Source organism: Labrus bergylta, chromosome 6 (assembly GCF_963930695.1).
Source record: "Labrus bergylta chromosome 6, fLabBer1.1, whole genome shotgun sequence".
Taxonomy (NCBI): domain Eukaryota; kingdom Metazoa; phylum Chordata; class Actinopteri; order Labriformes; family Labridae; genus Labrus; species Labrus bergylta.
The window spans coordinates 23,976,862-23,993,623 of NC_089200.1; the positions used below are offsets into that span (position 1 = coordinate 23,976,862).

At 41.9% G+C, this 16,762-nt stretch overlaps 1 protein-coding gene across 1 annotated transcript in view; it reads right to left on the reverse strand.

Annotated features, from left to right (window-relative positions):
- LOC109993403 (cadherin-2) overlaps window positions 1–16,762 on the reverse strand; it is an 81,742-nt gene that overhangs the window by 24,521 nt on the left and 40,459 nt on the right. The window contains exons 4-10 of the mRNA XM_020646359.3: window positions 13,059–13,232; window positions 9,439–9,594; window positions 5,419–5,563; window positions 5,137–5,309; window positions 3,808–3,945; window positions 3,251–3,436; window positions 1,420–1,673 (exon numbers count right to left, since the gene is read on the reverse strand). Coding sequence (XP_020502015.1) covers window positions 1,420–1,673; window positions 3,251–3,436; window positions 3,808–3,945; window positions 5,137–5,309; window positions 5,419–5,563; window positions 9,439–9,594; window positions 13,059–13,232 — 1,226 coding nt within the window. The remainder of the gene's footprint in view (window positions 1–1,419; window positions 1,674–3,250; window positions 3,437–3,807; window positions 3,946–5,136; window positions 5,310–5,418; window positions 5,564–9,438; window positions 9,595–13,058; window positions 13,233–16,762) is intronic.

Here is a 16,762-nt window from a genome sequence, read left to right on the forward strand (position 1 = left end):
TACCTTCGCCATGGGGTCTTTCGAAAAAAGCCTGTTGGATTTTTGCATCGGATTTTGAATACGTTGCAGAATGACATCAAATCAAAATGGCTCAAAAACCAAGGTGGTTCTGAGAGAAACCAACATCAACCGGATGCACTAAACTTAAAATAGTGGCAAAAGTCTAGTTCATGTTAAGCTCAAGACGTTGCACATAAATCACTGCATTTGTTTACAGGAGTGATGTACCAGCGGACGTCTCTCTCTTTATGTATAGCTGTTTTCACATATGAAATCCTGAAAATATGCACTCTATGCACCATGCAGCAGTCACAGTATAGAAAAGTCACTCCACCTCCTATTGGCCACTCCTATCATGTTCATATACTTAATAAAGAGTGTGTGACACATCGTGCCAACATTTTCTAACAGAACTAATTGTCGGCGGTATGAATTGTTTTAAAAACCTGCAGGCAAAACTTTCAAACAATGATTATAAAGTCCAAGAACCAACCCTCTCTTCACTTGGTGGTTGGTGAGCAGAGCACAGTTGAAGTAATTAGCGTTTGAAGTTCTCTGTGAGCTCCCTTTTCTTTTTATTTGCTCCACTACAATGTGTCCCTTTGCATGTGAAGAATCCAGCGCTACCATCTATGTTTCATCAGGAGGGATGAAATCTGATAAATGTGCACTTTGTACACATTTTTTTAATTATTTCATGTCTCTGACATCAATGCTTCATAGCCCACATTGAAATGGATCATATCTTGTTATCATAATGAGGCTGAGTTTATGGCTAACTTTTGTTGCCTTTATGACAAGGAAACTAGTACATTTTAGAAATTAAAAGGATAAGACCCTGGGCAAGACACTTAATCCCGAATTGCTCCCGCTGCTTTGTCGGCGGCGTATGAATGTGTATGCATGGGATTAGTCAGTGAATGTTTAGGTGTGACCTGCGGTGTAAAAGCGCTTTGAGTAGTCAGAAGACTAGAAAAGAACTCTACAAGCTCAAGTCCATTTAACAACTCCCGTCGTCAGAGAAGAGCTTTCTGCAATCACTGCCTCTAATGGAATCACAGTATTTCAGCTACATGAGGATGTGAATTAAAGAAAAAGATAAAACCAGTATTGTAACTGAGTCCAAGGTTGCATTAAATACATACTAATGAGCTCATTTGTCCTCAGTCTCAGCCTTTTCAATGACAGTCTCTGACAGTGTCTTCACAATGTATTCAAATAAATGCAAAGCTGATTTAAACGATGAGAAGGCCATCAGATATTCAAAGGTCCTTCTTATAAAATACATTTAGAGACACAATTAGCCCTTTGCTTCTACCTGCTCATCATTTTAAAGTGTACCTTTACATTATGAGGATACTGAAGGTCTTTACCGTCACAAAATGAGGTTCTGGGTACCAAGCAGGGGGGCGTTCTTACCGAATAGTTTGTCTCATGAAGCGGTCTGGGTCTTGGGCAGTGAACGTGGTGAGCAGAGACCCGGCAGGCAGACCCTCCTCAAGCTTAATGGATTTGGGGTTCGGGCTGAACTCTGGACTCTCGTTGAGGTCTAGGATTCGTACGGAGACGGTCGCTGTGGACTGACGAGGCAGGTGGATGCCGCGGACCAGCGGGACTTCATTCTCTGCCTCCACCGTCAGCATGAAGGAACGTGTCAGCTCAAAATCTATAGGCTGGAAAGAGGAGGGGAGGGAAAGGATGAAAATGACAGAAAACACTGGATGCTTCTGGAGCACGTTGGATTTATATGTTCATCAGATTAGTCAAGGTCCTGAGTTGCATTAAAGTTTATTCTGACTGTTCTTAGGAGCTTAGCTATATAAAATAAAGTGATACATTAAAACGAGCTGGTTTATAAATCCAAAATGGGCATTAATGTAAGAGAGCTGACCTGAATTTTTTCAGCCTATTTTAAAGATCCAGATTAAACTTTTGCTCTCAAAAGAATTATAGTTTTATGCATTTTTCCTCATTTGTACTCTTCATAAAGCAAACTGAAAACCATCTTTTTACATCAACGTCCCACATTGTTGGAAAGTCAACGCTGCTGTAGCAGTACAAGGAGACATATGTAACTCTTAACACCTAGTGTTTAAAATGGGTACTGCAGTCCAGACTGAAAACATTGGAGAGAGCCGTCACCCCCGCCCCCTCCTCTCTAGAGTTGATGCTCACGCAGGTTGCCCTGTCGCTGACACTGAAGCTTCAGTGTTTGAATTCAGGGGAAAATAGTCTTTCCTGTGAAACCCCGGGAGAATCCAAGATATCCAATCAAATGGCGGATCTTGCTGCTTGCATCGCACACAACTTCGAAGTTCAGCTTTCGTCACATCCCCTTTCTCGAGTCTCGTGCCTTCTCCTGCTCGCCAAGCATCTCATAATCCTTTGCCCTACTAGCGTGACATATTTAATACAAAGTGAATGGGGGGTTAAAAACTGTTGCGTATAGTGGGGCCGGGCTGTGAAGGTCTAGTCTGTCCTACACACCTACTTAATGTTGTAGTTGGACGTGCGAACACCTCCTTTAAAACGTTTTTTAGCACATTCTCTTTTCTTCATAATTTTCTGACTCATTGTAAAGTCTGGGCTGTGAATCGGCAGCCCTGTGAGGAACAATGCTCTGCAGACAAACCTTCCCGTTATTTATTACGTTCATGTTGAAAAGTCATCCAGCTACCTTTTCTCCCCCAGCTGATTATTCGCTGAATGGATATTGACTAGAAAAAAAGCTTTGTAGAAGAGGCCGGTTTGGACATTCATTAGATGAAATAGAAAGAGAGCCATTTAAGCTGCTTGACATGCAGATTTTGTAGAACAGTTTTTTATCTTTAAAATGTGCCTGATGTTCTCAACAAAGAGAACAGCTATCCCAACGGACCAGCACTGAAACCTCAGAGATGCTTTCAGACAGTGAGGGATTGTTGATGACGGCAGCTTGCCATGGCAACCACAGCAACCCCAGGAAAGGGAACAATCTCAATTATTTCAGCGCTCTCAGTTCCCAGAATTAAACACCTTTTAACAGACAGGTGCAGTAGAGCCTGCTTCTCTGAACGCCCCTGAAGGACGAGATATTTAAGGAGAAGACTAGAAACCAAATGGTATTTAAATAGAAAGATTTGTACATCAGAGAGGAATCAGCATCAAACAAGTGCAATACTAAATAATCTTTGCTTCAGGCAGATACACCTTCATATGTCCATTTCTGAGTGTGTGTGTATGTGTGTGTGTAATGGAGACCAGTTCCCACCTTGACCACAGTGAGCAGGCCTTCGTTAGTGGTGGGGTCAGTGGGGATGGAGAAGCGTCCAGTGGGGTCTCCAGCGATGATGCGGTACACAGCGCTCCAGGCTGGAGTGTGAGGCTGGTCTTTATCCGTCACTGTGAGGTTAGTGACGATCACATTCACCCTGTTTTCATAAACCTCTCCGAAGAACTGAAAGAGGACGACAAAGAAACAGTGTTTTCAAAACTAATATTCCACTGCAGATGTAACATCGATACCTTCATATAGGGAATGTGAAAAACGAGACGAAGGAGGAGACAATGGGCTCCGTCTCACACAAAGTGCTTTTGTTTCCCGAAATAAAGACCACATTTCCCACAAGTCCGCTCCCGTCTGTCAAAGCATTTCCACTTTACTGAGGAAGGCAAACACATCTTCCATTTCATTGGTTTATCACTCCTTTACCATCTGCCGTTACCAATCAAATGTGAAGAGCTTCAGTCCTGTGTAGAGGAACAGCGAGAGTCGCATGCAGTTTGGGAACCGTTCGATTTGTAAAAAAAAGCTCTGAGCGGACCTACCGTGTCTGTCGTGAACTCTGGGGGATTGTCGTTGACATCGGTGATTCTGATGACAGTGGTGGCGGTGTTGGACAGGCCATATGTGGGGTTTCCCTCCATGTCCGTGGCCTGGATGATCAGGGTGTACTGGGTGACTTTCTAGAAACGGACAGAAATAAAGAGGTTCAAGTACAGGGAATATGTAATACAGTAAATATTATAAGATGTAGTTCAAGTACACTGTCACTAGAATACAATTGTTTCAGCTTGATGGATCATTGTATGACATATTAAATCTAAACACACAGTATCTCAGTATGTAGAGCAGACCTGAATGAAGCTCTACCAATAAAGTGTACGAGTCGATCAGTGCTGATCTACAGGTGTGTTCAGAGAGCACATGACTACTACATTAACACATTTTAATAACCTTTATACCTTTAACAGCAAAACAGTATAAATCCCAGCACATGAAAAAAATTACAAACAAAGTTACACTGTACCTGAAGCCTTTCTATTGAATACATGGATATCCTTAACTACATCGACAATGTCGTCCTATTTTTAAACAAAACTGTAGTAACTACAATTTTAGTGAAAAGTTTCTTCTTGATTTTGGAAATAATGTTAGCAAATGGTAAATGGACTTGAGCTTGTATGGACTTTACTAGTCTTCCGACTACACAAAGCGCTTTTACACCTCAGGTCACACATTCACACACTGAAGGCAGTGGCTGCTATGTAAAGTGACCATCAGTATTAACTAATCCCATTCATACACATTCACACGCTGCCGCCAATCAGCGGGAGCAACTCAGGGTTAAGTGTCTTGCACAAGGACACATCGTACATGTTGATGCAGGAGCTGGGGATCGAACTGGGAATGAAAGACGACGACTCTACCACACTGATCCACAGCTGTTGTCTTAAACCAGAATTTAAATATATGAACTATGCTTAATGAATATTCATGCATGTTTTCAAATTGTGTATCAAGATTAGGCACGTGAAATGTTCCATAATATTAACAACTAATTTTAATAAAACAAGTGTAGATATGAATCACGTAGAGCTGTTCGGAAAAAGGAAGAAGCGTTCAACTTAGACTTATAGATATCATGTCTTGAGAAATGAGGAATATCTGTAGCATCTACTGATTTAAAAATATATATAGAAAAAAAATCTGGAAGCCGTTTTTGTTCTGCAAGAATCACTGCAGGAGGCAGAGACATCCACAGGCGAGGAAGCAGCTGCTCCATATGGGTTTATTGATGAGCCTTACAAAATGCCCTTCCCTTCCCTTCACGCACACACACACACACACACACACACACACACACGAACACAGACCTCACGATCGAGGCCTGCTGCCACTGTGATGATGTCACCAGTCCTGTTGTTAATTGTGAACATGTTGGAGGAGGGGCTCTGGGGATTCTGGGACAGGATCTTATATCGCAGCATCCCATTGGCAGTTTTTGGATCATCCTTGTCCACTGATGTCACTGTCATCACAAAGGATCCTGCAGGGAAACACATAACCAGTCAACACAGATATATATCAATGAGGAGCGGGGAAATTCACAAGTTACAAGCGTGTGTGTCTGAGTGTGTATGTGTGTGTGTTGTTACCAGGCTTGGAACCCTCGGGTACAGAGCCGTTGAAGATCGTGTGTGTGAACTCTGGTCTGTTGTCGTTCTGGTCGATGACGTTGATGACGATGTCGATGGGGTTCTCTACCTGATTCCCGTTTAGGTCCACAGCGTGGGCTCGTAACTGTACACAAACACACACACACACACACACTTCCTATCAGTTTCAGTGGTATGGGTTGATGTCAGGCCATTTCGTGTGATCTCATGCTTGATCATCTGTGGTGCTATAATCAGCTCGGGGGACAGTTTCTTTTCACTGCTCAAGGGATTGCATGTTAGAGGAGTGAATGCTCACATGTGGATTAAAGCTAATATGAGCTATGTTAACTATCCCTGTTTACGTTCGCATTAAACACAACGTAGCACTGGGGGAATTGGAAGTCACTTTGCAGGCATTCTGTCACACACTAAATGGACCTGAGCTTGAATCTTTTGTAATCTTCTGCCAACTCAGCACTTTTACACCGCAGGTCACACCTACACATTCACACTGATGGTAGAGGCTGCTGTGTAAAGAGTCCCATCAGTATGACTTCATCCATTCATACGCAACTGATGAAGCAGGGGGAGCAACTTGGGGTTAAGAGTCTTGCCCAAGGACAGATTGACCATGTGTCTACAGGAGCTGGGGATCGAGGGACGACCGACTCTACCACTGAGCCACAGCCGCCATAGTTGATGACACTAGTACTGTATCCCGATCTTTGTTACTATGAGTAACCCTAACCCACTATGAGTGAAAGCTGTACTACTTCAGGTATGACAAACACATTCGATTTGATGATGGATTTGCAGCATAGATTTAATATTATAGGCTGAACTTTCATGCTTTTTCAGAGCATGTGATTCATTTTCCAGTGCTCCTCATTCAACAACTCAGGCACGTGAAAAAAGATACACCTGCAGTCGTGTCAACTCTGCACTGAAAAATCTTTAATGACTTGTTGCATACAGGATCAGGACATGAAAGCTTCAAATAAGGTAATAAACATGTTTAGAAGCAAAACATGTACAGTTTTTACAATTCTAAAACTTAAACTATGAAACTGGCGACATCATTTTTACTACGTCTTTGATGTTGACTTGAAAGAGCCAGCCTAAGGCATGTATTTATTTAGCATACATTGGTCAGAAATGCTGACAGTAGCTATTGATTGGCCTTGAAGCCCCGATAAACCATCCCTTTATAAAGTATGACGCATCTGTATCGGGCTCTCAAAGAGCCAAAGACTCCCTCATGAATAAACATGATGGCCAATCCCCGCTCCCAGCTCTGACAACTACGTCCAATATCATGAATATTCATCAGACAGCTTAAATGCAAATTACCCTGCTGCGACTCCAGATTTCCACTCCCCCGTGTGATGCGTGTGTGCATTCCTACAGATCAAAAGGTTAGACTCTGCTCTCAGAGGTGGATGTGACTGTATTAGATATAGTAAGCAAACACCAAGTCTTCTTTAAGAAGAAAAAAAACATCTTCATCTCCGTGTGAGAGAGAGAGAGAGAGAGAGAGTATACTCAGCACAGTGACAGCACAGATGAAAATAAAATCAAGAGGATGACATAAAACCAGGGTGGTGAGGCAGCGCTGAGCAGATTCAGCCATCAAGTGAAGCAGGAAGAAAGTTCAAGACGTGTTCTTCTATCTTTATCTCCAGCAAATAGACGGCATAAAGGTTAGGTCTGGAGTTAAGAAGCATTTTATTTAGTTTAAATCCAGGTTATGATTCATCTTCAAACACATTATAAGCAGGTAAAGTTGAAAAAAAACACATTTTATTTATAACCTACATCCTTACAATGAGATGATCAGGCAAAAAGGTGCAGTCACATTACTGTTCACACCATTATTTAAGATACAGATGTGTTGTGGACCAACTTCTGATACAATCAGTCACATCATGTCACGTCCCGGCCGCTCCCACCTGCCTGCCTCTCTGCGCATTGATCCTCCTCACCTATTCATTCCCAGTACACTGTTCCCTATTGTTTGATTAGCTCCCAATTTAACCAGTTTCACTTTCACTTCTGAGAACGTCTCAGTGTATTTACTCGTAGCTTTCTACTGTTTCTATGTCTTGTGAGTTTGTTGATTTTTTTTTTAACTTAAGTCTGGATATCAGATTTTGCCTCAAGCCTAAATTCAGCCAGATGTGTATCAGCTCCATTACAGCAGCGGAGCTGATAGGTTTTTACTTTATTTAGTGTGTGTGCTTCCACTGGCTCCGCCGCGCTGCGTTTGAGGCTTCCACGGTGCTTCAATTTAGCACAGAAAAGATCAAGCGAGACGGGAAGTCAGACACAGAAACAACATTAAAACATCTGGTTTAATTTCAGAATAAAAAACTTTATTTTGATTGGTTGGGAACAATGACTGTTTTATACAGTCTTATTATCTTGCACTGTCGCGAGAGAATCTATAAAGTTACCGTGAGAATTCCTTTGTCCCGGCACTCCAGCTGACGGCTGTGCTCTCCGTGCTGCGCACTAGAACGCAGCCTATGGGTGTAGACAGACGAGGGTGCACAGAGCCGCAACGGACCGGAGCGGACACCAAATGCACACATATCTGGTGGAAGTTCTGAGTCAGTCTTACCTCTTCCACGGTTTGCCTGCCTGGATTTGTATACTTGTATTTCCTTTGTAAGTAAAGACTGCTAGATTTTTTTTTAACTGAGTTGTGCTATTGGGTTTATTTCGCCTTGGAACAGTGAAACATCATTCAATAGAGACCACTCTGTTGGTGTTAAACATCATAAGTGAAAGTCAAAGAAGAATGTTTCCTCTCCAAAAATCTGTGTACAGAAACCTGCCTGCAGAGATAAAACAAAAGCCAAGTTTCATTCTGGTGTTTTGGCAACAGTGTGACATACTCGCCCTGTTCTAGTGAATTCTGAGTTTCACTTCTGAGAAGCACAGGTTTTACTGGAATCATGACAAAACGGGCCTTTGGAGCCAAGAATATCAACATTTTTTGTTGACATCTTGAACTGTTGGTAAGGTGTAACCGGTAATAGATAGATGTTATCCTCTTTTTTTAAGGTCAGGGGAGGCACGTTACTCCCTGTTTAAAGCACAAAGAGATATGGATTACCTAATCAGGAAATAACCGCTCCATTAGTAACTCCAGAGGGGTTGGTCAGTGTATTTTTAAACTTTGGACAGATCCGAACTAGCATGTTATCTCCTGACTCAAGCTCACATGATCTTATTAGAAAACAGTTCGAAGTATTTCTTAACATGTTCAACCTTTTCTTTAAATCAAATCCACAGAATGGCGTTGGACTGTGCTAAACTCTTTAACTTCATGATTTTCTTTTTCTACTGTGAACAAATGTGTATTTTAGCTTTTAGCATACATTTGTGACAAATGATTTTCCAGTCTTCCTGACCTTAGGGCCTCTGTGGTTCAGCTAACATTGAGACCTAACGTACGCCCAGTGCAAAGCCTCTTGGCGTGCAGCGTAGGTCTTTCCTTTCATCCTGCTGAGGAAGTTGTCATTTAAACGTCTAGAGCTCATGTTGTTTAAATAGCAAATTAACTGTTTAAATAGCAAGTTAACTAATGACTGTGTTCTCAGGGGCACAAGTTAACTGAACCGTCTGGAGTTCGGTATGTTTAAGAATAAAGAAAGAAATCCACTGAGTAAATAAAATACCAATGCTCTAGCCTGTTGGAGAACCTGCCTGAGATCTTACTCTCATGTTACGCCACTCACACATCTATTTATAATCAATCACTACTTAATCCAACCTCTTTGCATAATCACCAATGTGAAGTCGGACACACCTCGCACCACTTTGTGCCATGAACTTTAGATTTACGGGGTCAAATTATGGCCCTAAGTGTGTTTGACTTGCGTACAAGACTTGTAAGTCATTGAGGAATGAAGAGAGGATCAAGAACATTGACATGGAAAAAATCAAACCAAAACTGAAGTGACTCGATCAGTTTGCTCTGCTGTTCAGCATTTCAGGAGAAGGGAGACTTACATGGAAGTTGGAGATGTGCTCTCTGTCTAGAGGCTTGGTGACAGACAGCTGGCCTGAGATCGGGTTGATGATGAAAATGCCAGTAGGAGGCTGGTCGGCTCCAGGGCCCGTCACACTGTAACGCAGCATTCGGTTCTTATCTCGGTCCGAGCGGATCTAGAGCACAGACAGAATAGGAATGTCAGCCAGAGATTCATAATTTAATATAAACAGGAAAAGCAAAAGACGGATGTAGAGAAACCGTTAAAGTGGGAGTAAAACCTGACAGAGATTGGACTAAATATACAAGTATACATCCTGTGTGAAATAAGCTTCTCTAATGTTAAGGCCCTGACACACCAAGCAGATGGCAAATAACTAGTGGCGACCAAGGCCGCCTCAAGTCGCCTCAAGTCGCCTCACGTCTTGGCCAAAAAGTTGCAATAGAACACACCGCAAAGACTACAGCTGACGGCCGACCACCACGTACGTTCTGCACATGTGTGAGAGGAGATAACTCTCCATGCCAGCAGGTGGCGGTAGTCCGTTGTTATGTTACGAGAAGACCATTTTCACACCGCTGTCGGTCACCACTCGTGTTATAGGTAGCCTACTAATCCAGAATAATATCTGATAAAAAGTTGAAAATGTCGCTGGCGTTGTCAGCCCTTGTTCTTTTGGTAGAAAAAGAAAAGAAGAGGCGGACGCTTCAAATAAGGAGAAAACGCACTAATGGGTGAAAGCATAGATACTACAGCGGCATGCTCAAGGGGCTTTCATGAACCTGTGTCGAGAGCTGGAGATAAATGAAACAGCCAATCAGAGAGATTCCTCTCACCAACCACCGACGTTGATTCAACATGTCGAATTGGGCAAAAAAAGGCCTCGGGGGGCTGACGGGTAGCAACAGAGCGGGACACACCGCAAAAACTAGGGCCACGACCTGTCTAACTAGGACTGACCGCCAACATTCTCCTTGGTGTGTCTGGGCTGTTAGCTGTTAGTGTATTTTAGAACACGAAAAACCCAGTAAGCAGAGGTGTTTTTTAAAGGTGAAAATAAAAGATATTTAAGTGGAGCTTAACCTTCTGAATGTGACCTGGATGTGTCTTGTCTGTCAGGATGACTTGGTCTTGCACAGGCAACACACAGCACTACTTGAGGCTCCAGCCACATAACTAAAGAAAGTCTGATTGGAGCTGAAGTCTAAATAAAATGCAGTGCCTGGTGCACCATAAATAGCCTGCGTACTGTCCATTTGATCACAAACAAAGCAGAGAAAGGCATCACCCCAAAGACGGCTCTCACATAACCATGTTTACAAAGCACAATAAATGACAGAGGATATTTAGATGTAAGCTGCAACTTCAAATCAAGGTCAAAAATAATAGCACTCATAGTCCTGCTTCATGACGAAACACTGTCATGTCATTCTACAGGAATGATTTCAGTCAACAAGTTTGACGTTTAAAGGTGCATTATGTAGAATTTTTACACTAAAATATCACCATTTATTAAAAATGGACTTAACCGATGTTTTCGAGTTCTTATATTACCTCAAACATTTCCAACACTTATCAAAGCCAGAGGAATCCTTCATTTTTATTCTTATAACGGGACGTGTCTTTGTGTGGTGGCTGCTATGACAAAAACGCCATGACAGACAGGTTTATCGTTACCGTGGAAACATTGGATGTTACGTCAAAGACCGCTGCATAAGGAAGCAGGAACTGCTCCTAAAGCTGCCGTAGTGTTGCAGTATGTGCTGCTGTGATAAAAACGTCTTGTAAATTATACTTGGATACATTAGCTTGTCGGTAAACATTTTCTCTTCCTCTTCCGAGGAAAGCAGAAGTTAACTTCCGTAACCTAGCAACAATGAGTGCTGGTGAGAAGCGCTGTGAAAAGGAAGTTGAGATACTTCAAGTGCTTCAATCGCTGTCTGTGGACACAGTCCCTGAGATAGATTGAGTGTTTTTCTTTTAACGATAAGATTCATTAACTACTCTAGGGTCTGAAAAACTAAAATAGTCTTTTGTAAGTTATTGGAAGAATAATTCTCTCATCTTAATAAGAAAGCCCTGCAAGCTCATTTATACTAGCCGTCCCTGAGCATAGCCCAAACTCAGCACCATACCATCATCCCTCCTCAAACAAACTTAAAGAGTTGGTACTATGCCATTTAATGTATGCCATTGTTAAAGCCTCTGCCAAAGCCACATCATTGGACTGTTAGTGACGGTTCATTTCACACGTTAAAGAACATGTATCCAGGAGTTCAAAAGTTCAGTCGCAGCTTGTTTCAAACCGCTCCAGCTGATGCTCAGTATTGCACATGGTGCTGAGGGGCTTGTGTGCAGCTGCTCCACTTCATGAAGCTCCACACAAACTGTTTGTGAGGTGATGTAGCTTCCAGAGTCAGTCTGGATCTCTGCAGTGAGCAATGTAAAAGATGAAATGGGACTTCTGTGGCCTTGTGCTTCAGCACTCATTTGGAGCCGTCTGTGAGTTTGTCTGGTCCACCACCTCGTCGCTGAGCTTTAAAAAGCTGTTATGTGTCAGATTGTTAGCAACAGATGCAGCTTAAAGTTAAGAGTCAGAAGCATTTTCCGAAAGACTTAAATATAGACTTTACTGTGTCTGCAGAGAGCCTGTCCTCTGACTCCATTTTCATGTTTTTGTTTGTTTTCATTGACTTGGGACATTTCTGGATGGGGAGCTGGTGTGTTTCCTTCAGCCAATGTCAGAGCTCAGATGAGTTTAGGAGGTGATACAATTCAGCAATTGAATGGGATTTAAACCAGGGAATATGACAGGCGTGGATGAAAAGAGAATATCATCAGGGGTCCCGTTTGAATGATGTGCTCAGCAAGGGTGACGACTTACTTACAGAGTTTAAGAGTACAACAGACTCCTGTCAGTACTTTAAAACAAAACTCTTCATGCATCAATCAGAGGATGAGAAGAATCAAGTCTCACTGTCCCCGTTGAGACATCTGTTGAATGTTTTTTGTTAAAACCTTAATTTAAACAGACATTTATAATATCTGGTAGAAAAACACATTTACCTTATATAATACCATCACTTAACTGATTCACTACCACAAAACCTGCTCATAGCTTTACAAGGACAACCAGAGTGTGCTTTCATAGAACATTAGGAGTACAATATAATTCATACACAATGACAGAAATGATTAGGTTACCAAGGTTGTATTAGTTACCTCAAACCTATTTTCAATTATTAGTGCTTATTAACATCGTCCATACTTCACATAATAGAGCTATCATACGTTCAGACTGTAAATAAAAAACCTGTTCTATGGCATGGACACCATATACCTAACGTTCTGCCAGACGTTTTGACCGTTTACTTTGTCCATGACTTGTCCTGAATTTATTTAACGAAGAATATCTACCTTTTACTGTTGATATATTAGAACAACCTCGGCACTGTTGCTGTTTGAACTTACATTTAAACGCTGAGTTTCAGTGTTTTAGCTTCTGTATTATTTGTTCATTGAAAATGAAAAAAATAATACTGTGATGTAATCTTTAGGGCTTATAAATGATGGGTCCTCACGCCTGCTGTAAGACAGGCCTACTTGTGAGTGTGTGTGTGTGTGTGTGTGTGTACTTACTCTGACTAGGTCCTCAGGGAACTGTCCTCGTGAGTTCTCGGGGACGTTGATAGGTGGAATGACCCAGTCTCTCTTCACTCGCCTCAGAGTGCCATCACCCCTGACAACCACGCTGTGCCATGGAAACAAGATCTCCCTTACATGCTGAGTCAGTGTTGCATCACTGGGCTTCACCTGTAGAGACAGTAAAGAAGTAGTGTGTACTTGGCAACACAAACACACACACAGATGCACACAGCACAGCACAGCACGGCTGAGTGGCAGAGCCAGCCTGCTGGGAAACCTTGGTGACTCAGGGTATTTCTGAATGCATTCCAGTGGCTTGGATTAATGCTCTCATTATAGTCAGTCTGATAAATGACCACCACCTGTCACCTTTTGTGTGTGTGTGTGTGTGTGTGTGCGCGCCTTTGCAACCACAAATCTGCTTGACTGGTCATTGAGCAGCTACACTGCAGAGTAAACACAGGATGTTAAGGAAAGGAAAGAGCTTCTCATTATCTTTACCCCCCTTCACCTTCTCACCTTGAAGTAAAGGTCGGTTCTTTCTGAAGGCTTCATTAGCTTTAGTTTTCTGCTAATTTAATATCACATAATATCAAGTGTAACAAATGTATAACCCTAACCCTACCCCCCATCATCATAAAAACTATTGAAAATGACTAAACCATGAGTACACATTGAGTTTGGCTGCACAGTGATGCAGTGGTTAGCTCTGTTGCCTCACAGTGAGAAAGTTCCTGGTTTGAATCCCAGTCTGACAGGGGCCTCTCTGTGTGGAGTTTGCATGTTCACCCCTTGTAGAGTGAGTTCTCTCCGGGTACTCCGGCTTCCTCCCACAGTACAAAGACAAGCTTGTTAGGTTGATTGGTGACTCTAAATTGCCCGTAGGTGTGAATGTGGCTGGTTGTCTGTCTCTGTATGTCAGCCCTGTGATTGACTGGTGACCAGTCCAGGGTGTAACCCCGCCTCTCGCCCAATGACAGCTGGGATGGGTTCCAATTTCCCTACCACGATGAACAGCAAAAAGTGTTATGAACATTGGATGGATTGATGGATAGCTTGGAGTTAAAACAAAGATAAAGATCATAAACAACTATTATACTATATGATGAACATGCGAGAGTCAACAATTAAAAGAACTCAGGTGTTGTGTCAGTGAGACCCTGTCACAATGGTTCAACAAAGACTGATTTAACTGACATTTCAAGCATGGTGGGTTGTAAATGATGTGATGCCTGTTTGTCTTACTGTTCACTTTGATTTGATACCATCCTTTGTCCTACCTCTTAGGTAAAGGTCACAGTGCTGATGGCTTCTCCTCATGAGTGAATATTTCATATGAATAATTGTTGACAGCTCCTTTCACTCTTTGGGATTCTCCTCCTCAATGAACACAGTGAGTGATGATGATAGCAGCTAAAGCATATGGCAGCTGCCTATTTGTGAGATGGGCTCAGAAGAATGGCCAATCAAGGCCAGTGTCCTGTATCAATACATGCAGAGAGCCTTATTATCACTGTTGTACATGAAACAAACCAACAGATGGCTGTTGGACTAGTTTTGTCTCTGCAATGAGCGGCTTGGCCAACCTCTGCAGCCTGCTGGGCTAGAAAAGCTGATTTTCTATCTGTACGTCGTAGCTCTTCCAACATTACTGAAGCCGCGGGGGAGACATGACAGCACATCGTTTTCATACTGTTTCATGATTCTGCTTCACACAACGGGCATCTTCAGCCTCAGATCAAGCTATGTGTTAAAGCTGTCATGTTCTGTATCTGGTCATGAATTCTTCTTAAGCCTCATGGGTCATTGACAGACTATCTGTGTGCACTGTTTATTCACTCTCACCCAGTCATTGCTGTGTACTTAGCATGTTTAAATGGTAAATGGACTTGAGCTTGTATAGTTATATTCTGGTATGGGCGGCTGTGGATCAGTGGTAGAGTCGGTCGTCTCTCAACCGGAGGGTCAGGGGTTAGATCCCCAGCTCCTGCAGCTACATGTCTGATGTGTCCTTGGGAAAGACACTAAACCCCAAGTTGCTCCCGCTGCTTCGTCGGCAGTGTGTCAATGTGTATGAATGGGATTAGTTATTTTTGATGGTCTCACTACAGCAGCTTCTACCATCAGTGTGTGAATGTGTAGGTGTGACCTGCGGTGTAAAAGTACTTAAGAGTAGTCAGAAGAAAATAACTATACAAGGTCAAGTCCATTTATCATTCATGTTTTTATAAATCAATGTTTCATATCACATGTAAAATTAAAAGTCGTCCATCACAGGTTTCCTGAAGAATGTTTTATAATGATCAACAATTGAAGGAATTCAATTTAAAAAACCAACAAACAACAATTTCTCACATTAGAGAGTTGATGCAACTCTGAAACACTTAAAGCTCAATTTATCATTATTATTACTAATATTTCTGGTATGTGTTCAATGTGTAAAACAATAAAAGTGTTTGAATAAGTATCATAATAAAATAAAAAAATAAAAACAAAAAGGAAGAAGCTTTCTTCATTAGTTATAGTTCATTATTATTGACAGAACACAATTCTCCATAACAAATTGTTGTAGTGTTGGATTGTTAAGACTGTGGGGGGATTTCACCACCACAGCACCCCTAGGTGGGTTTCCAGGGCACCTTAGGGCTGTGCCCGAACGCAGACGGAGCAAACTGTGAGTCTGAATCAATGTCAATGAGGAAAGACCAGCAGGTGAATCTGTGTCCGTCGAGAAGATAAGACTCTGTAGTCAGGGACCTTAGAGTAATATAACACTGAAAGGTGCTCAGAGCAGATAACATCACTGTTATAAACCTTAAGTTATTTATATATTTTGTATTTTAATTTCTTATTTCTGTATTCCTGTTGGATATTTTTTTAAACATACTTTCATATTTACTCTTCTTACATTTCTATTTTCACGTTTCTGTTTCTTACATGTCGTGTATGAAGCACTCTGAATTGCCTTGTTGATGAATTATGAGATAGAAATAAACTTGACTTCACTTAAAGGAAGAATGTGCAACTTTTTGATCCATCTTAAGTTAGACGTTTCCTTTTTTTAATTTGTACTTCTACGTTTGAATTAGTAGTGTGCTCAAGGGCGAGTTTGTCGCCCTTGAGCACCAGCATGAAACCAAAACAAACTGCTGTTTGGCCACACCTCCACCATACTGAATCCTCCGCTCTCCTCCAGCGACACACCTCCAACCCCTCTCCCCTCGCAGTCGCACTAAGGAGTTGGAACACACCATATGTAAACACTAAGAGCGCAAGCAGCGGACAAAATTGCCCTTGTCTCAAGTTGCATTGTTGTGTTAGCAGGCTAATGTTAGCGCTCTTTAGTTAGCTCTTTCACATTGCATGTACATTTAGAAGGAATGACCATAATCTAAAAACGCTTCCGTGTCATTCTTCTTACTTTCTCTAGTACCTCATTCAAACAGCTTTTATACGCAAGGGAATGAGCCGGCCGTCCATGTAAACATGATGTAAACACAGCCTCACAACAACACAGACTGCAGTACTCGTGCGTCTCACTCATTGTATACAGTCATGAGAGACATTTATAGAGCATATACTGAATTTCTGATATATTTATGTGTCAAATGTTGCACATTCTCCCTTTAATACACAGAGGTATTTATACCTTTGAACACATAATGGTTATGGAAGAGAGCTAAAAAGCTTCCAGGAAC